This window comes from Trachypithecus francoisi, unplaced genomic scaffold (genome assembly GCF_009764315.1).
Source record: "Trachypithecus francoisi isolate TF-2019V2 unplaced genomic scaffold, Tfra_2.0 Lachesis_group4, whole genome shotgun sequence".
Taxonomy (NCBI): domain Eukaryota; kingdom Metazoa; phylum Chordata; class Mammalia; order Primates; family Cercopithecidae; genus Trachypithecus; species Trachypithecus francoisi.
This window is the reverse complement of record NW_022681469.1, coordinates 47,465,583-47,487,413: the sequence shown is the minus strand read 5'-3', so window position 1 is coordinate 47,487,413 and position 21,831 is coordinate 47,465,583. Positions and strand designations below refer to the sequence as shown.

Below are 21,831 nucleotides of genomic sequence, written 5' to 3'. Positions count from 1 at the left end.
TTAGGGTCAAAGAGTTTTCCTCTCTTCCTCCCAACCACATGACAACACAAATGACAGAGTTTTTCCTTGGCAATAAATGAAAGCAACTTCTCAAGCAAGTCTTCCCAGATAAGATTATTAATGTGCCTTCTAATTTTAAAACTAAAGAAAAGTTAGAGTCATGAGCTCTTCTGATTAAAGGGCAATGGAAAGAGGAAGACTTCTGATACAACTGTTTCCAGAGTTTACCTAAAGAGGAGATAGATGATGTTTTCTTTTAAAAATATTAATGCTCAAGCCCATGTTCACCTTACAAATAATTGAGTGTTGAGGACTATGCAACCAAATGATGTGATGGCTTTGTCAGCACATAAAGAATTTGGGTTTAGTTGAGTGATACAACAGGAGACATATTTTTAAGCTATAGCCAATTCCATTGCCAATTTTGAAAAACAAGCCAATTCTTTCTTACTAGTCAGGATGATTGTAAAGCACTTCGTGCTATTTGTCTTTGCAGAAAAATAAAGATATCTGAAACAAATACCTTTGTTTTTAGGAAAGGTAAAATTATAGGGAAGAGTTTTTAGGAAGGTAAAATTCAATAAAAAAAGGAATATAATACTCTTTAAAATTATAAATAATGTTCAGATCAGCTGCTGTTTCACATCTTCTGTACTATTACCAGATTAAGCAATTGGTGAAGAAATGATTTTGATTGACTATTGATTTAAGAAAAACAGCCATGACTTTAAGTTCAGAAGACTTGAGACCTTAGAAATCTCAAAGTTCGTTTCAAGTAAAATCCTTAGAAAAAGGTCTATTGTATAACTAAACTGAGAAAAATACTTGCTTGAATCTCTCTCTAGAGAACTCATTAAGAATTTCACTAAAAAACGAGTTCCTTAGAGAAGTAACCAAAAGTAGGCAGAGATAGGATCTGGTCAACAGAAATAGGGAGCATGAAATGAGAAAGCCTGTATGTAGGGAGAATGCGTTCTGCTTATCATTCTGGGAATTTCTATCATTAGATCATTGGAAACACTGTATCTTTGACATTTCATGAGAAAAGAATCACTCTGATCTATATTCAGAAATTATTCTGACCTTTCTAACATCTTTTCATTAGGAAGGTATCTATAATAAGGAATGTTAAAGTAAACCTGAGCTCTTTATAAGTACTGAGTTGAAGCACGCAGTTTCTTAAAAAGGCAGAAAAGTCATAAATAAACCCAGAATAAGTACTAAAAATCCATGTAATTCAAGCTCTGCAAAAACAGTAAGTATAATAAATCATTTATGCATTTATTATCTTAAAGAGTTTTTCTTTTTTTCATGAAATTACATCTGTGAAGAGAAAATAAAAACTTGGGATCCCCAGTTCACTCTACCAAAGGGAAAAAGATTAAGCTGAAAGCTGAGTCATGCAAGAAGCTGCCTTTCCTTTTGCTCCTAAGCAGAGAGCTAGAGATAACAGGTTAAATATCTCCACAAGTAGTTACTCTATGTTCACCTTATTGTCTGTAAAGTGTTCATTTACTGAGCATAAGATGAATACATAATTGACTATTCCCCTACCTATTCCTTTTCTCTTGCAACATGTGGATTCAATAATGCGACCACCTTTCTCTTTCCCCTCCAGCCTGCGTTTCCCCTTTAAATATTGAAGTCTCAATATTCTCATCTTCGGAGAAAGGCACAGACCTGTTTCCTAGGTGCATATCCTTAACTTTGGCAAAATAAACTAAGTTGACTTGAGATCTGTTTCAGATACATTTTTGTTTACAAGCCAAAATCAAATTTGTCTTCCAATAGCTTTTACTGATGGACACAACAGCTTACTGATAGGTTCTTTATATTCATTATAACTTTAAAAAATGAAAATGATCTAAGGCATCATTAAATACTATTTATTAATTAGATAACTCATTCAACTATATTTTTTGAAGATCAGGTGCTTTTTTAACCTGGGAGCTACAGAGCTTCTTAACTGATAGGAAAATGTTAATGCTTATGAGAATAGGTACATTATTTTCTGTTGAAGTCTATCATTTATATACTTTTAAAAAGAAATCTTTGGTACTGAAAAAGTTAGGAACCATTGCTTTAGACATGTGAAATACTTTTGTGAAATAAAAATTGCATATTGGATACCATACAAAGGGATGATACAGAAACTGGTGAAATAAGGAAATGATTTTGATTGACTGTTAAGAAATGTGAAATACTTTTGTAAAATAAAAATTACATATTGGGTACCATACAAAGGGATGATACAGAAACTGGTCAATTAAGGAAATGCTTTTGATTGACTGTTGATTTAAGAAAGATAGCCATGACTCTAAGTTCAGGAGACTTTAGAAATCTCAAAGTTCATTTCAAGTAAAATCCTTAGAGGTATACTATATAACTAAACAACCTGGAAAAAATACTTCCTGGAATATTTTGAACATCAGTAGACTATAAGTTCTGTCTACTGGCAAAGTCTTATCTTTGGAAAAGGCATTAACAAGGACTGCATCACTGATAACTCCTTTGTTAATGTCAAATCGTCCTACAACGTATTTATTTTTTTTTTTTTTGAGGTGGGGTCTCGCTCTGTCGCCAGGGCTGGAGTGCAGTGGCCGGATCTCAGCTCACTGCAAGCTCCGCCTCCCGGGTTTACGCCATTCTCCTGCCTCAGCCTCCCGAGTAGCTGGGACTACAGGCGCCCGCCACCTCGCCGGCTAGTTTTTGTATTTTTAGTAGAGACGGGGTTTCACCGTGTTAGCCAGGATGGTCTCGATCTCCTGACCTCGTGATCCGCCCGTCTCGGCCTCCCAAAGTGCTGGGATTACAGGCTTGAGCCACCGCGGCCTACAACATATTAATAAATGGCGTGAAGGTAGGAATTTTTCATTCCTGTTTTATTCAATGATATGTTCCCAATGTCCAAATGAGTATCTCGCCCTGAGAAGGACAGCAAGAATTGTTTGCTGAATAAATAAATGAATGAACGAATGAACATCAGCAATTCCACAAGAAGAGTATGAACTTTATAAAGCTCAACTGAAATAAAAAAAAAAAAAGATGCAGTCTCTGTTTAACTTGTAGTCCAAAATGTCTACATGGAAATACTTGGGGGAAGATGCTATACATTTATCTGACAATTTTTATGTACTTTTAAAGCATGACAGTGTTTGCAAATGACGTTTCCCCAGAGACAGGGCTGAGAGCACAGTTCTTACTAGCACAGTGTAACATGAAACGACTCTATAAACATTTTTGATGCACTCAACACTTTGAATACTCTCTCTTCTTTTTTTTTTTTTTTTGAGACGGAGTCTCCCTCTGTCGCCAGGGCTGGAGTGCAGTGGCCGGATCTCAGCTCACTGCAAGCTCCGCCTCCCAGGTTCACGCCATTCTCCTGCCTCAGCCTCCCGAGTAGCTGGGACTACAGGCGCCGCCACCTCGCCCAGCTAGTTTTTTGTAGTTTTTAGTAGAGACGGAGTTTCACCGTGTTAGCCAGAATGGTCTCGATCTCCTGACCTCGTGATCCGCCCGTCTCGGCCTCCCAAAGTGCTGGGATTACAGGCTTGAGCCACCGCGCCCGGCACTCTCTCTTCTTAATAAGCACATCCTCACCACAGTGGAAAGATGATAGCAAAAATTAAGATAATAATGGCATGAGCTCTTAATGCTTTCCCTCAACAACAATGTAAGACTTGTAAGCTTCCTCTAACTGCATCAATCCCAACCCTGTGTCAGGCACTCTCACAAGGTGCTGAGAACATCTAGATGATGAGTGGGCAAAGTCTTATCTTTGGAAAAGCAACTAACAAGATCTGCATCATTAATAATTCCTTTGTTAATGTTGAACCATCTTACAACACAAATGGCGCTGAATACCAAAGAAGTCCTTGTGAGGTGGGTTGTTATGTGTGACCATAGCTTATCCTGTAGGGAACTCAGGAAAGCGAAATAATTCTGAATACCTTATGGGTAGCAGACATACGGCAAAGGAAGAAAGACAGAGATGATCCAAATCCTAGTGAAAAGAACATCAATCATCACTTTTAAAACACAGGAATAGGGGTAAAAGGACCTTCTGGTCACGTTCTAAAATCCTGCACTATTTAAGTAAAAAAAGACAAGTAGCTTGAATAATCAGAGCTTAGAGTGAAAGGGAAAGAGAAAGTCAGTTCTGAGTTCACTGACTCTGTGAGTTTTTGGTTTTCTGCAACTTGGAATTTCTGGCCACCTATTATTATAATAACACATTATAACGATGAAGTAATTTACAACTTCAAAAACAACTAGAATTGTATGGCTCTTAAAATGCTACAGAGAAAAAAGTAAATCAGTTCTACCCTGGGTGCTCTCAGTATAAATAAAGCATTTCTTTGCTTGTTTTGTATTAATTTAGATCCTCCTCCTGGCTCATTGCATATTTAAAACTCTCCCATTATTGACATCACAGCATCTCTAAAGCAATTATTTATGATTTTTTTTTTTTAATGTGACACAGAAGTGTGACCAAAGGGGGAGTAAACCACAAACCTGATTAACTCTGAAGTGACAACAATCCCACATTTCACGTACCTGCTGGAACAATCAAATGAGGGAGAAGAGCGAGGGCGGAAAGCAGGAGTGCCTTTCAACAGGGGGCCCGAGGGAAGGTCGCTGCGGGTCACTGACAGGCAGGCAGACACCCACAGAGAAATCTGTGCCAGCATGTCTAGACATGGCAGGAAATGCTCTGGGCCGTATGGAATAGTTGATATTGCCACAATCCAAGGAGGGTCTCTGAATGCCGTCTCCATCTATTTTTGTTCTCAAACAAAGTTGTACTCCCTGCACGTCTGGCCACTCAGACATTTTCCCTACATTATTGCTCTGCTTTGCTCTGCTTTGGAGCCGTCACATTTTTGAGCTGATTTTATAACATGAAACTACAAAAAGGTATCTATGCCCATGATTTTTGATGTTCAAAACAATATATGCTCCTAATTTATATAACAATATAGATGCTGAACTTCTGTGATCGTGCTATAAATCTTCAATGATGTATGAAATGAGAAATACTAGCATAGTGCAGGGAATTAAAGAGCCATATCTGCTGTCTTAACTGTGTTATGTACTAGCATACATACACAAAAATATTAGCATTTTTTACTTGTCTGGGCCAAATAACAATTCTCCCCAACAATTCTTTCTGTAAACTCTTGAAAAACTTTCCTAGCAACTCAGTCTTTTCTAAAGAAGCACAGTTCTTTCATTTCCTTTTAAAATTGAAAAGGCTATTAGATTGTATCAGCCTCACCCATTGGAAGCTATGATGGTAACTTCTTAGATTTTCCTTGTGACACAAAATTCTCAATTTTCTCATTCTTTTCCACCTATGATGTTTCAGTCTCCAACCTTATCACCTGCTTCTGATCCCTATTTGCTGAGCACGTCCAGCAAAAACTAACCTGGGAGTCTGGATGCACCAGCAATTTCAGATGTCTCCCGTTGGCGCGGCCCTCACTGCACTCAGCAATTCTATGAGCACTCACTTACTCCCTATCACACTTTTCTTTTTCACACTAATTTACATATTTTAAACATTTATTTATTTATTTATTCATTCATTCATTTAGAATTGATAAATAAACGGCCTGGGTGCAGTGGCTCACACCTGTTATCCTAGCACTTTGGTAGGCTGAGGTGGGAGGATCATGAGGTCAGAAAATTGAGACCATCCTGGCTAACACAGTGAAATCCCATCTCTACTAAAATTACAAAAAATTAGCCGAGCGTGGTCCCACATGCCTGTAGTCCCAGCTACTTGGAGGCTAAGGCAGGAGAATCGCTTGAACCCAGGAGGCAGAGGTTGCAGTGAGCCAAGATCACACCACTGTACTCCAGCCTGGGCAATAGAGTGAGGCTCCGTCTTTAAAAAAATAAATAAAAAAATTAAAAAAACCAGAACTGATAAATAAAAATTGTATATATTTATCAATTCTAAATAAAACATGTTGCTTTTAAATATGTATACATTGTAGAATGGCTAAATCAAGCTAACCTACCGTGAGGTAAAACACATGATTTACCTCACATTTTTTTGTTTGTTTGTTTGTTTGTTTTGGTGATGAAAACAGTTAAAATCTACTCCCTCAGCAATGTGCAAGTATATAATACATTGCTATTAAACATAACCACCATGTTGTACAATAGCTCTCTTGGACTTATTCCTTCTATCTAACTGAAATTTTGTATCTTCTTTTTCCAAAATTCCCTCTCCTAACCCCTAGTAATTCCCTTTCTTCTCTCCACTACTATGAGTTCAATTTTTTTTTATACTCTGCATGTCAGTGAGATCATGCACTATTTGTCTCTCTGTGCCTGGCTTATTTCACTTAACATAATGTCTTCCAGGTACATCCACGTTGTCCCAAATGACAAGAGTTTCCTTCTTTTTAAGGCTGAATAGTATTCCAAAGTGTGTATCTACCACATTTTCTTTATCCATTCATCTGTTGATGGACACTTAGGCAGACTCCACATCTTGGCTATTGTCAATAGTGCTGCAGTCAACATGGAAGTGCAGGTATCTCTTGGACACACTGGTTTCATTTCTTTAGATGCATGCCCAGGGGTTGCATTGCTGGATCCCTATCACACATTTGCTTCACATCTGCTTACCTTCCTCCTACAACTCACTTTCAGTCCTCAGCTCTCTCTGTCCTCTTTTTTGCTCTCCAATGGCAGCTGGTCTTGTTTCCTCCTTTACTTAAAAAAGATCAAGGCCACAGACCCAGTCTCTTGATTCCATCTCAGCATTTTACACCCATTTCACTTCCCTCATCTTCCACATTAATGAAAGAAGCGCCCTTCCTCTTTTTCAAAGTAGATTCCTTCACTTGTGTCTGGATCGCTTCTGCCGTTGCTTCAGGATTCACCTTTAAACCTCTACAAACGCTCAAAGGACCTCATACAGCTGGCATACAACACTTCACTTACTCCTCCTACACTTTCATAGTGAGTGAATGAACTAGCAAATGGGTAGAGGTGATGTGCATTCTTACAACTGGAATTCCCTCACCTTTGGGAGGATAAACCTATATGTATTCAGAATTTCTAGGAAGATGGTACTGATTTTGCCTGTAAGGCAAAAATCCTTTAAGAATTTAAGTATACAAGGTATTTTCTCTCACAGAATCTTTATTAATCTTCTAAAAGCTGCCTATTTTAAGTCTGAGTCAAGGCTCATGCTTCAAGGGGAATATTATTATAATGTATGTATGATATAACACTGAATGTCCTAGACCATTAGGAAAACATTCCTCTTAAGTTTTGTCAAATACATTATGAAAAACATAACTGTCAGTTCATATAACGAGTACATTGTTCTAGGCAGAATGGAATTCAGACCATCATCTATGGGGCTAGTGACTAAACCAATCCAATGTTCTTTAAAGAGACTGGGAAAAAAAATGTTTTTTCTCATTGCTTCATGGCCTGCATACAGAAAACATTAATAAATTTTAAGCAGGTAATTCATTAGCTATATATACTGTATGCTAGAAGTTCAACCAAGAGCTCATATACCTACCACAGGGAATTCATAACCAAGAAATTTTGTCTTACTTTCTCCACATACTTTCTTATATTTTCTCCTTTTTGCTTTTTCTTTCTTTTTGTTCTGCCATTGCTGAAGTATTTTAAAGCAAATCTTATACCTCTGACTCCATTTTACCTGTTTACTAGTAGGTCTCTAAATATTGCATAACTATAATACCATATACCTAAAAAAAAAACAGTTCCTTGGAACATATTTCTTTAAGGCTTCAAGAGCAACCAACACATATTATTTCTGGTTAAGTGTATTTCCTATATTATTTTTTAAAAATAATCATTCTAATAACTAAGATTTACTGACCAATTATCAGGTGGAAAGTATTACACTAAATTTAATCCTCCAATAACCCCATAGGGAAAGCACTATTATTATCTCTACTTATCAGACAAGTTAACAGCCCTGAGAGACATGAAATAACTTGCCAAAGCTGATGTAGCTACTAAATGACAAAGCCAGGACTTGAACTCTTGCCATCTGACTCCAGCACAAGATGACAGACAGGTATGTGTCCTGGGGATGAAGAGATATCCAGATGTATTTCAGACTTCAGTATGAATCCATATTTCCATATTAAAAAAAATTTATACCTCACCAATTGCATTCATTACTTTCCTTTCCTTAAATGATAGAATGGAATGATATACGAAATAGAAGGTAATTGTAGCCAATATAAAATTTATATGGAAAGGAACTATTTCAAGAAAAATGGAGAGTTTAATGGCGTGATGTTAGGAAAAAGACCTAGCTTCAGAAAAGTATATGAATAAGTCACAAGCAGACAGTAAACCTCATCTGTACTTAATTACTAGGATAAGACTTTTTGTATTTAATCACCAGGATAACACTTTTTCCAGAAGTATTACCCTGCTGCTATTTTCTCAAATAAAAGCTCACGCCAGCAGCTCGCATGCATGAGCAGCCCTATGCCAGCTGAGTACCAACTGGCGGCACTCAGGTCCTATTAAATATATTCTCTGATGAGAATGCAATACATTAATAGATTAGTCCCAAGACAAATTTACAACTTTAACTAATGAAGGTTTAGAGTACATCAGTAAACAAAGTAATGAAAGTTATAAGGGAGGTAGTCAACCAGTAAACAGCGTTGTTTTCACTGGTCCATAAAATTTACTGTCTGTTGTAGATTAATTGACATATGCCAAAACAGCAGAGATAAGAATTAATGTACACATCCGTAGCTGCACAACCTATGGAAAGCATGAACAAACACCATGACTCTATCACCACGTAGTACAGAAGCCAATTTTAAATGCAAGCTAAAGGAGACACAGTAACAAATAATGCTAAGTAGTTTGCTTTTATGTAACAAAAACTCATATGCCCAATCCTACACCTCAGTTTATGCACGTCTACATTCTTTTGTCTCTTCCTTTCTCTGGCCCATGGCTAATCTCCCCACCTGCAAACTCAAATCTGTTTCCTGATGCCTCCTAAGGGACCTTGGGCGATCAGTGATTTCCCCTCTCCCTCACTACTGGATCTTTCTTGTCAATTCTTGACGAGGTCAAGTCCCTCCTACTCTAGTTTCCTAAAACCACAAACCCTCGACAGACCCCTTATTACACAATGGTGAGTAAAAATAGGTTGATGAAAAATATAGAATCTTACAGATATTGTACATAATGAGTATGGGTGAAGAGCAGTGATTTAGAATACAGATTCCTACATAAACTGCCATGTCAGAATACCAGCTCCACCACATATCAGCTGTATGACCTTGGACAAGTTATTTAAAAAAAAAAAAAAAAAACTCTCTGTGCCTCAGTTTCCCCATCTATAAAAACATGGATATTAGTAGTATCTACCTTATAGAGTGTTACAAGAGCTAATTAAATTAATATTTCTTAAAGAGCTCAGAATGGTGCCTGGAATATAATAAGCATTACATAAGTGTTAAATGAATGTAATAAAATTACAGATGATTTGCAGAGAAATGATTCCCTCCCTTTCCCAGCAATACCCTTGAGGGCTGGGGAAATCATAAACTTTCAACCAGATAAATATGCTCTAAGAACAATCGGCTCATGTAAAAATCTGGAAAACTCATTTTATAAAACTAATAATTATCTTTTATAGAGAGAAATTGTGTCAAGACTGTATACATCTCAAATAAAAGTATGTGATTTTTGCTGCTCCAATGTGGCTGTGCCTTCAGGAGACTCTGGGCTGGTGATGTGACATAAAGAAGTGAGGAAGGTAAACTGGAAAAGAGGCCTGGAGTAGGTGTGTTTGAGCAGGAGGCCGTTGGAATGGGCCTGAATCTTTAGTCACTGCGAGAGGTGACTTTGCAGGCTTAACATACTGGGCCACCTTCAGGGATATTCAGTAATTGTTTGAGATAAAATTAGTGGGCTTTCTAAATATGGTCCAGCTTCACTGACAAGTTCTTATCAGGAAACGCACTCTTGCTGGTACTGAGGAGATACTACGTGCTTCACAATTCTACTGAATGAACGAGAAAGGGAGTGCTTTCACAGGCTGGCTCATTTTGTATTGGACACATCTAAGTACTTAATCTAAGATTTTGATCACTAGCATAAAGAATTGATGCCACTTTGCTTTTTTTTTTTTTTAAGAATTATTATTTTTATGTACAAAAAACTCAACAGTGCACATTTAGCCCAGTTTAGTGGTGGGTTCTTTAGCCTTTGCCTTTTCCAGCTTGGGAATGTGCGCCAAAGATTTTAGACCCAGGATGTTGCCTCCCCAGTGATGGTAGATGTCATCATATCTGTCATTGTAATTGGTCCTGATAGCTTCCACTGGCTTAGCCAAAGCTCCTTTGTCTTCTGAGCTAACCTGTGTGGAAGCAACAGTGGTTCAGGTCTTCCTGTGGACTAGACATTCCAGTCTTGCCTTCCCCTTGATAACGCAGTTAGGAACCCTCATTTTATGACACAGGGCAGGCAGGAAGACAGTCAGCTCAATGGGATCCATGTCATCTGCAGTTACCATCAGTTGAGCCTTCTTGTTCTCCACCAAGGTGGTGACAGTGTTAATCCTACTCAAAGAACAGGTAGTCTCTTAGTGGGCACATCCCCTTTGCCACAGCTTTCTTCTCAGCCTGGGCCAACAGCCTCTTCTCTTGCTTTGTCTTTGGTCTGTACCTGTGGGCCAGCTTATGCAGCTGAGTAGCTGTTAGGTGGTCCAAGGCCTGAGTGAACTGGTTAATTGCAGGAGGCACTTTCAGCCACTTATGGGAGATGGCTCTTTGCCACAGCAACCTGATATAGCGGGGCCATTTCACAAAGCCAGGGAGGTGCCTTTTGGGCTGGATGTCCTGTCTAATGCCAACATTCTTAGGCCTTTTCTCAAACAGGGGATGTATCACTTTCTTGGCCTCTTCTTCTTCAAGACAGCAGGGGTCAGGGACACCTTCTTCTTCTTGGCCTTCTTTCCTTTCCACATCATGGGTAGCTAGAGGAGCCACTTTGCTATTCTTAAAGTATTTTGAGAAGGACTCAATTTTAAAACCCAACTTCTATAACACAGACGATTTCTGAGGCCCTATATCAATTTCAGAATTACCATCATCAAGAATTCATAACAATTTATTATTAAGACTTTCAGTCTCTAAAGCTCCAATTCTGGACAATAAAATCCTGTTCAACTATGGAAACTTTCAGACAAATACTGAAGCACTTAGGCAGTGATTCTGATGTGACTGCTGGTGTTGTGGTTCAGAGGGCAGGTTTTGGGCCAGAGCATGGGGTCTGAAGCTCTGCTCAGCCTTTTGCCACTTACAGAAGCTTGGTCTTCTTCTCTAGCCTCTCAGTGCCTTGGCTTCCTCATCTATAAAATTGGTGCTAATAATATACTTAAAGCACTTAGAACAGAGTATGGCAGATGGTTAGTGCTCAATAAATGCTGGCTGTTTGCTCTTAAAGGAGAATTTTTTTTTTTTTCAAAGTACTAACCAGTTATCTGTCTTATGTGAGGAATAAACACCTTGTTTCCTAATCCGTCCTCTACAGGTTTTACACATGTTGTTCCCTCCACCTGTACCTGGACAAGGTAACATTCTGTGATCAATGGCCAGACTGAAGCCACAAAGATCATTTAGACTGTATTTTACTTTTTTTTTTAAGATTTTTAGCATTATGAAAACTTTTAAATATAAAGAAATAAAAAAATTTCCAGTGAACACATATATACATACTACCTAGATTCTATCATTAACACTTATCATATGTTTTATCACATCTCTAGTTCTCTGTCCTTCTGGTTTTGATTTTTTTTAATTTTTTACATGAAGAAGTTCTTTAGTGGTGATTTCTGATATTTTGGTGTACCCTTCACCTGAGCAGTGTACACTGTACCCAGTGTGTAGTCTTTTATCCCTCACCCCCTCCCACCCTTTCCCTGGAGTTCACAAAGTCTATCATGTCATTCCTATGCCTTTGCATCCTTATAGCTTAACTCCAACTTATGAGTGAGAACATACGATGTTTGGTTTTCCATTCCTGAGTTTCTTCACTTAGAATAATTGTCTCCAATTCCATCCAGGTTGCTGCGAAAGCCATTATTTAATTCCTTTACATGGTTGAGTAGTATTCCATGGCACGCATATATGTGTGTGTGTGTGTGTGTGTGTGTGTGTGTGTGTGTGTGTATGTCACATTTTCTTTATCCACTCATTGACTGATGGGCATTTGGGCTGGTTCCATATTAATACAATTGCAAATTGTGCTGTTAAAAACATGAGTGTGCAAGTGTCTTTTTCGTATAATGACTTCTTTTCCTCTGGCATTTTACTTTTTGTAAATTGTAGCACTAACCCTCCTAGTTAATAACACAAGCATTCACTTAACTATACTATCTTTTGTCCACTGATTTTCAATGTTTGCAATTAGACTTTCAACTCTCAAAAAGAAACAAACCAAATGACAAGTAAGTTCCAGGAATTTAAGAGGAAGAGGGAAGCTAGAGCTGAAATTTGTGTATAAGACTTATCTGCAACATATGGACTTTATTTGGATCTCAATTTGAATAACTTGTAAAACAATATTTATGAGTCAATAGGGGAAATCTGAATCCAATGGCAAATGAATATTTGATGATGTTAAAGGAATATTAATTTGTTAGATGATAATTCCTTTAGAGTTCCCTTTTTTACATTTGAAAATATTATGAGGTCAGGAATTTGCTTCAAAATAATCTAGGGTAAAGACAAAAATTGGAAAGGAATGTGTTAAAACAAGATCAAACTTTTGTTAATAGTTGTTGAAGCTGGTGGAGGGTACATAAGGGTTCCTTACAATAGTCTACTTCTATGTATGTTGGAAATTTTTCTAAAATAAAAAATTTAAAAGAAATACAAAATTTTAAAACACTCATAAATAAGAAGAAATATAACAATGCCTTAAAATCACATCTCACATTCACAGTACTTTTTTCTGAGAAGATGCAGACATTTGATACTCACTACCTATGCCAGGTGGGATGAAGGCAGCAAGAACTGTTAGCAGTTCCAAGATGAAAGAAAAAAAAATAGAAGGAAGTAAAGGGGTCAGGGTTGCAGAGTCACCATCAACTGCAGAGACAAGAGTCAAGCCCAGTCTTCAGATCTGTGCATCCTAAGGCCTCTTCATGCAGGGACGGTGAACTGCCCTGTGTTCCCAGTAGTTTGAACCAAACTGACTCATTACAAGGTTTTGAACACTTCCTAAAAGAAAACAATCACTGTGTGGCCTGAGGCCTCAGAAACATCAAGAAGATAAATCTGAGGCTGTTCCAAACATCTAGTAAGCATATATTGTGATTCTTATTCTTTTTGTTTTTTTTGAGACGGAGTCTCACTCTGTCGCCCAGGCTGGAGTGTCGTGGCCGGATCTCAGCTCACCGCAAGCTCCACCTCCCGGGTTTATGCCATTCTCCTGCCTCAGCCTCCCAAGTAGCTGGGACTACAGGCGCCCGCCACCTCGCCTGGCTAGTTTTTTGTAGTTTTTAGTAGAGACGGGGTTTCACCACGTTAGCCAGGATGGTCTCGATCTCCTGACCTCGTGATCCGCCCGTCTTGGCCTCCCAAAGTGCTGGGATTACAGGCTTGAGCCACCGCACCCGGCCTGTGATTCTTATTCTTTGGCCAATTACCTTCATGGTGATTGTGAGTTTGAGAGGTGAGAGCCACAGATAACCAAACGCAGTGAGGAGAAGCAGTAGGAAGGGATTGACTTGATTTCTCCTAGGATCATTACAGATCAGGTGGGATATTGAAGGAGTGTGTGAGTGTGTGTGTGTGTGTGTGTGTGTGTGTGTGTGTTTATGTGGTGGAGGGGGTAGAGAGAGAAGGAGGAAAAGGGATGGGGAGGAGGGTGACAAAAGGGGAGGGTGAAGGCAGAAGCGAGAGAGGGAAAAGAGGAGGGAGAGACCCAGGGAAAGTAGGCAGGCATGGCAGCCCAGCCACATTACAGACCAGAAAAACTACACAGCTCCTGGCTTGAACCATTTTGGCAGACCCTGTACCTGGGTTATTATCTTACTTTTGCTAAGGATACAGGAATAAAATAAGGGGCACTCTGAAGATCAATACCTATTTAGAATGTTTGAGAAAATTGGAAAATGTTTACAATGAGATGACATTTAGAGACAAGCTAATATTAATCCCACATTACTACAATCCTATGATAATGTAATTTGAGCACTAGTGGCAAAGGGGAGTTTGTATTCCACAAAAACTTTAGCTTAACAGATGACCAGGCACAGTGGCTCATGCCTATAATCCCAGCACTTTGGGAGGCCAAGGTGGGGGGATCACTTGAGGCCAGGAGTTCAAGACCAGCCCGGCCAATATGGTGAAACCCTGTCTCTACTAAAAATACAAAAATTAGCTGGGCGTGGTGGCGGGTGTCTGTAATCCCAGATACTCAGGAGGCTGAGGCACAAGAATCACTTGAACCCAGGAGGTGGAGGTTGCAGTGGGCCGAGAATGTGCCACTGAGCTCCAGCCTGGGTGACAGAGAAAGACTCTGTCTCAAACAAAAACAAAAACAAACAAAAAAAACTTTAACAGAAATGAGCAAAAGAATAACTTCAGTTCTTCCTTTTACATTCCATATAGTTTATAAAGCATATTAAAGAGACCACATATTATACAGACAATGTTATAAAGATTTTGTAAACTAAACTACCCATAAACCAGACACACTTCAACATATAAACAAGTATCTCTAAATAATCTTCCACATTTCTAAAGTGTAACTTGGATCAGTTTTTCATGCCTTTTACTTCCCTTTTTAGTAGTGCTGCTTTGTAAAGAGGCAAAGTTCTTTTAACACATTGATTCATTTCGTCTAATAGTGTAGAAAGTAGATTTTAAAACTGTATTACCACTGTTATTTCCACACTTCATAAATTTTGTCCCTGGTGCACAAAAACACCACTTTCTAAATTCTATGGTCATAGTCCACTGTCAAGAAATAAAAAGTACACTTACTAGTAGATAATGACTAAGATATAAGTTAATTCAACAAAGATTTTATGATTGTAACTGCATTAAAAAAAACTTCACACATATTCCCTAGAAAAAGAAAACTACTTTACCAGAAAAGAATTACTCCAAGATTATTTTCTGTGTATAAAATAATAGGCCAGGCACAGTGGCTCACGCCTGTAATCCCAGCACTTTGGGAGGCCGAAGTGGGTGGATCATCTGAGGTCAGGAGTTCGAGACCAGCCTGGCCAACATGGTGAAACCCGTCTCTACTAAAAATACAAAAATTAGCTGGGCAAGCTACTCAGGAGGCTGAGGCAGGAGAATCACTTGAACCCCGAGGCAGAGGTTGCAGTGAGCTGAGACCACACCATTGCACTCTAGCCTGGGCAACAGAGCAAGACTTCATCTCAAAAAAAAAAAAAAAAAAGATATATATATATATATATATACACACACACACACACACACACTTATATATGTGTGTGTGTGGGCGTACACGCATGCATGTGTGTATATATATGTGAATGCATATACGTGTGTGTATATATATGTGTGTGTATATATATGCGAGTGTGTATATATGAGACTCGGTATTGCCTAAAATTGTGACTGTTTATTGAAAAGTATTTTTTTAAAGCATAGTATAGTTGGGTCATTATGTGTGATTTGTGTGATTCAATTCGAATTCTCAATTTAACTGTGAAATTTTTAATCTAAAATATGGCAAGTTTTGTGCTTAACTTCAAAACAAATATTAAAAATTTTAGACAAAAAAGTTTTAATAAGAGTTGAGACTTCCGAGGAACAACCAAAAGATACACTATATGTCTTTTCCTAAATACTAAAAGAGAAAAGAGAACCAAAAGAGAACTGTAATAGGTAAGACTCAAAGAACTGAGAAAGAAAAAGAAATATGTGAAAATTGGTTTCATCTCACAGCTCTGAAACTTTAATGGGAAGGTTTCTAAGTATTTAGTTGTCTCTTTAAACCATTTGATCCAGACAGGATAAGAATAACAGAATGGTTTACTGAAAATCTGAAAGATACAGCATGCTGACTGTGATAAGCAAACTTCTCCAGAGAATCTGTATTTGCTTCATGCTGCCAATACAAAATAATTAAAACAAATTACAGACTTGATATCCATGCCATACTTCCATTTAATGTCGATTATTCTGATTCTATAGCCCTTCTGAATTTTTCAAAGAATGCTGCATTCATCATCCCTCACAGAAACATCCAAAGAACAGGGAGCTTAGAAACTCAGAGTTCTACTGGTGAGAAAATTGAGGCTGATAGAGTAAAAAGTATACAAGATCATATATCTTAAAGCTTGCCAAGCACAAATATGCACCATTCTAACATAGGGGAGACATTGAAACCCTATCTCCACGTGCAGGTACCTGATTGGCCGGTTCTCTTTACTGTCAAAGAGTGAGAAGATGACCTCCAGCTCCTCTCCCAAGTTGGAACACATGAGGCTCTTCATTTGGACAAAGAGGTGGTGACTGCTGGCCTGCACCGGGGTGTCCTTCTTCCGATGTCGATGTTCCATCTGAATGACACCCCCCAACAAAAACATAATCAGCATGGACTGAAGGAAATAATAGGACCCAACAAACTAGTTAGCTATGGGGTGACTGTCATGTCCTACGCCATACTTTTTATTTTGCTGTGGATTTGGTATCTAAATCCACAGCAAAATATACATTCTATGTCTTTTGGACTATAGACAGAGAAATAGTCCGGAAGACATCCAATTTAACTTTGGATGTTAAATTTCAAATTTTCTTCCAAATTCTAAAATAAGAAACTGTGAAGTTTATAGATTATCAAGGAACCTTGCTTGAAGAATTTTTAAAATCATTAATGTGGAAATAACAACTCACTGAGTAGATTCAGGAAGCAGGAAGTTCAAAGGATTCTTTTGCTCCCTTATCAACTCCCAAGATGAGAACAAATTATTAGTCATCTTTTTAAAAAACAGACTAAATTATATCTAAGTTATAACTTCTCATTACTCATAATTAAAAGTTCTTTTAGGTGATATTAAATTGTAAAGTTGTGGTAGTTGTCTGAGACAGGCTGTGGCAAATCATAGTTTCCAACTTGCTGTGTAGTTATAGGGAGAGACCTAGGAAAGCCAGAAAGGTGTCTAAAGCTAAGAATAGCATCTGTGTCCACCTTGAGTCCCTTCCTCAATACAGCCAGTGCAGGTTCAACTTGGGCAACAAGACAAAATATGAGTTCCCACATGTTGAGGGAGAAAAAGAATCATCCACAAGTCGAGGAAGGAGGATAATATGGGGATGATCATTCATCCAACATACATTCAAGTATCTGCTAGGTACCAAGCCCTGGGAACACAATGAGAAGCAAAAACCGAAATAGTTCACACCTTCACAGAGCATCTATCTATCAAGGGAAGCAGACATTAACAAAATTGTCACACATACACATGTAAAACTGCAACTGTGACGAATGAAGCAAAGACCCAGATTATTATTATTATTATTGAGGCAGTATCTTTCTCTGGTGCCTAGGCTGGACTGCAGTGGCATCATCTCAGCTCACTGTAGCCTCTACCTCCCAGGCTCAAGAGATCCTCCCACCTCGGCCTCCAGAGTAGCTGGGACTATAGGCATGTGTTACCACACCCAGTTAATTTTCATATTTTTTGTAGAGACAAGGTTTCACCATGTTGCCCAGGCTGGTCTTGAACTCCTGGACTCAAACGATCCTCCTGCCTCAGCCTGCCCAAGTGCTGGGATTACAGGTGTGAGCTACTGCGCCCGGCCTAAAGATCCAGATTATGATGAGAGTATAAAAGTGGGAATTTGACATGAGACTGGGCAGGTGTCCTGGGAAAATGGCACTTTAGCTGAGAGTTAAGGAGGGTGCAGAATTTACCTATCTAGGTTAGAGTTCCTCAAACTGCTTGCAGTGAGGGACCAGGTTGCTTCTCCCTGTGACTCGCTGCAGACTGATTCTTTCATGAAATACAATAAAAATGCCATGGCAATGTCAAATGCCATAAAGGTTTCTAATCATTTACTTGTCATTTGTATAGTTGGACCAACAGTTCATGGTCCAGCCATTTCTTGGACCATACTTCAAGTAATACTGACTCAGGATAAGAGTACAGGAAAAACATGTGGCTAGGCTTGTGTATTAAGAACAGGTGCTAAGAACGTGGAAGATTACCACTTTCATAGCACAGACTAATTTAAAAAAACTACCTCTTTTGGATCACTTTGACAATTAAAAAAATAGTTCAGGGATTTCAATTTCATTGTAACAGAGCCACAGCCTTTGTTGAAGCATAAATGACCTCATGTCTACATTAGCCATCTTTTTATGCCTTTGAGTTCAAAAACTACTGAATGACCAAATTTTGAAGCCAAAATGTCATGTAAATTTACAAGTGTTAATGCAACATAAAATCACTAGAATTTTTTCATGCTTAAAAGTTAAAACTTTTATTTTGAACTACTTGAGAAGCAAAGGGTAGAAAAAATTCAGCTAAACTCATCTATAATCACTGTATACTCAACAGGTACACTGGGAATCTCTTTTGTAAAAGTGGAGAGTAAGTAAGTCATTTTTAAAAGTAGACCTAAGCATTGAGGCATGTGTGGGCTATAATTACTAAACACAGGTTCCTGAAGAAAAATATTCTTTTATTTATTTATTTATTTTATTTTTTTTATTATACTTTAAGTTCTAGGGTATATGTGCATAACGTGCAGGTTTGTTACATATGTATACTTGAGCCATGTTGGTGTGCTGCACCCATCAACTCGTCAGCACCCATCAATTCATCATTTATATCAGGTATAACTCCCAAAGAAAAATTTTCTAACTGTAGGAAAGAAGAGCGATTTTGGCTTGTTTTCTATAAAGGTTGCTCTACTTTGTGCCTTAACAAATTTTTTTTTTTTTTTTTTTTTGAGATGAAGTCTCACTCTGTCGCTCGGGCTGGAGTGCAGTGGCCGGTTCTCAGCTCACTGCAAGCTCCACCTGCCGGGTTTATGCCATTCTCCTGCCTCAGCCTCCCGAGTAGCTGGGACTACAGGCGCCTGCCACCTCGCCCGGCTAGTTTTTCGTATTTTTTAGTAGAGACGGGGTTTCACCGTGTTAGCCAAGATGGTCTCGATGTCCTGACCTCGTGATCCGCCCGTCTCGGCCTCCCAAAGTGCTGGGATTACAGGCTTGAGCCACCGCGCCCGGCCAACAAATTTTTTTTTAACTGTGGCAAAAGTGGCATCATATGTTCATAAAAATACATCTCTAACTCACAAGGCATCCCCATCCCCCCTCCACCCCGTCAGAATTGCTACCGTATTTACTGATTTACTTAAAAGAAAAACATATGTTTACTTAAAAGGGTAACAGAGCACAAGCTACTATGAAGAATTGAATGACTACTAAAGGCCAGAGCTACAGAAACAGATGTAAAAACCTTATGAAAAGAATAGACCTTAAGGAGATATCCGCTCTTAACCTCAAACAGTGCAAAGTTCCCTGCATCAATCATGACATTCACTAAGAATTAAGGAGAAAAAATTAGCTCCTTTACTCGTGCAATGAATCCAATATATCTAGATCAGTGGTCCTCAACCTTGGCTGCATTTTAGAGTCCCCAAGAGAGCTTTTAAAAAATACTTATGCCCAGGTCTTATCTCAGAACAATTAAATTAGAATTTCTAGGGGCTGGGGGGGTGGGGGGATCCAGAGACCGGTAGTTTTAAAAGCTCCCCAGGTGATTCTAATGGGCAATGAGGGTTGAGAATCACTGATCCGGATCATGTGCAGACAGATGCAAATCACAGCAAACTAAACAATGTATTGTTGCGTCTTTTGAGTAATGATGGCCTTGGAACTTTTGTTCTTTGAATGCATGCTAGTAATAAGCCTGCCTGACTCTGCCCTTTGCACATTTAACATGGGCCCTCACATCCGGCACACTCCAGCACTGAAAATACTCCTCTTCCCATCCCCACCATTCTTTCAGGTCTAGGACCCATTTGGACTTAGTAGGTTATGATTACTTTCTTTTCTCTTGGTAATTCAGTACTTTGGCAAACTGCTAAAACATCTCTGTGAAAGTATTATTACAATAAAATTAAAAAGTCAGGTTCACACTTCAAGAGCTTGAGTTAATTTGTGACTACAAATGCACCTACCAGTTACTCTGTGCTTAACAGTTGAACTATCTCTTTGATTAGGGGAAGAAACAGATTCATCCTAAAGATTTATTTAACTGACTCAAATTTTTAATCTTCAAATAATACATTAATTATTGAATGAACTGTCTACATCAGGGTTTATCAAACTCGGGGCTATTGACAACTAGGCTGAATATTTCCTTGTTATAGTGGCTGTCCTGGGCTGTGTAGGACATCTAGCAGCTTTTCCTAGCCTCTACCTACCAAGATGCCTATAGTATCTCTCCTTCCCATCTCCTGTTGTGACAATCAAAAATGTCTCCAGACAATGCCAAATATCCCCTCGGGTTGAAATTGCATGTGAGAACCACTGTGTTCCATCTGAGATCTGCTACTCTAACCTTCTAAGGATTGCAGAGTAAGCAGATGCATGATCTTACAAAACCAAGAAAGGTTTCCAAAAAGATAGAAACCTGCAGGCACAAATAGGAGAGAAGCTGGCTAATAAGGTTCCCTTTATTTATAGAAGGATTGAAATCTTGCCTTTGGCACTAAACCAAAATATCTAAGTGGACATATGCTAACACTGTGAGGTTTAGCACTTTTCCTGCTTACATGAACACAATTAGGTGAGAAAGATGTGCTAACAGGGCTATCAAGAACCTAAAGTGAGACTTTTTTTTCTAATGATGCAATACGAATTTGGTAAGATGCAAAGACTTGTGTTTCAAACATAACACTGACTAGGAAGAAGTAAAAGAAGAAAAGCAGCAACAATTAATCAAATGTCCTCTGTGTTGGGCCATTTAACCGACCCAAAGTGACAATGAACTGCCAAACAACAACAAGGGATTGGTGATGGTGCCTCCCAACTCTCCCTGGTGAAATCAATAGTCACTTTCATGTTGAACAGAGAAAAACACCAGGGCTACAGAGAATCTTATTATTGCTAGGCCAGGATAGAAACAGAAACTTGAAAAAGAAACTCCCTTATGGATACTAGGCTTAATACCTGGGTGATAGGTTGATCTGTGCAGCAAACCACCATGGCACACATTTACCTATGTAACAAACCTGCACAACTCGCACATGTACCCTAGAACCTGAAATAAAAGTTGAAGAGGAAAAAAAGGAAGAAAAAGAAACTGTCTTAAAGAAAAGCACGCGCTTTTCTGAAGCTGATAATTATTTGAGTTGTTCTTGGGCTACTGTCTTTGTTTTGGAAACAGTCAAGTGCAACCAGCACTGAGGAGAAAATAAGTTTTCATGTCAAATCACGTTTTATTTTCTTCATCTGTAAAATGAAGGCTTTGAACTAGGATCTCAGCTGTAACATACTAAAATATCCCCTGCTGTCTTTCCCACCAAAGGCCAACACTGCTAATCAATGAGACCCTAGATGAGACCCTGGAATCTTATCAACACTGCACTCTAGGCAGCCACCACCAATAAACTGGAATGCCGAAAGAGGTGAAATCAATTTGCCATCCCATATATAATGTTACATGAAAAGAAGAGAGACAAAATTATATATGCACAAAATCAAACTCAGGAAAACAAAATATATTTGCGTCAGACATCAGTTATTCATCCAATACCTGACATACTCAACTAAATACAGGGGTGT

At 38.6% G+C, this 21,831-nt stretch overlaps 1 protein-coding gene across 4 annotated transcripts in view; it reads right to left on the bottom strand.

Moving 5' to 3' along the window:
* DOCK4 (dedicator of cytokinesis 4) overlaps window positions 1-21,831 on the bottom strand; it is a 485,368-nt gene that overhangs the window by 237,503 nt on the left and 226,034 nt on the right. For all 4 annotated transcript variants that reach the window (XM_033195053.1, XM_033195056.1, XM_033195057.1 and 1 more), the window contains exon 8: window positions 16,440-16,591. In XM_033195053.1, the coding sequence (XP_033050944.1) occupies window positions 16,440-16,591 (152 nt within the window). The remainder of the gene's footprint in view (window positions 1-16,439; window positions 16,592-21,831) is intronic.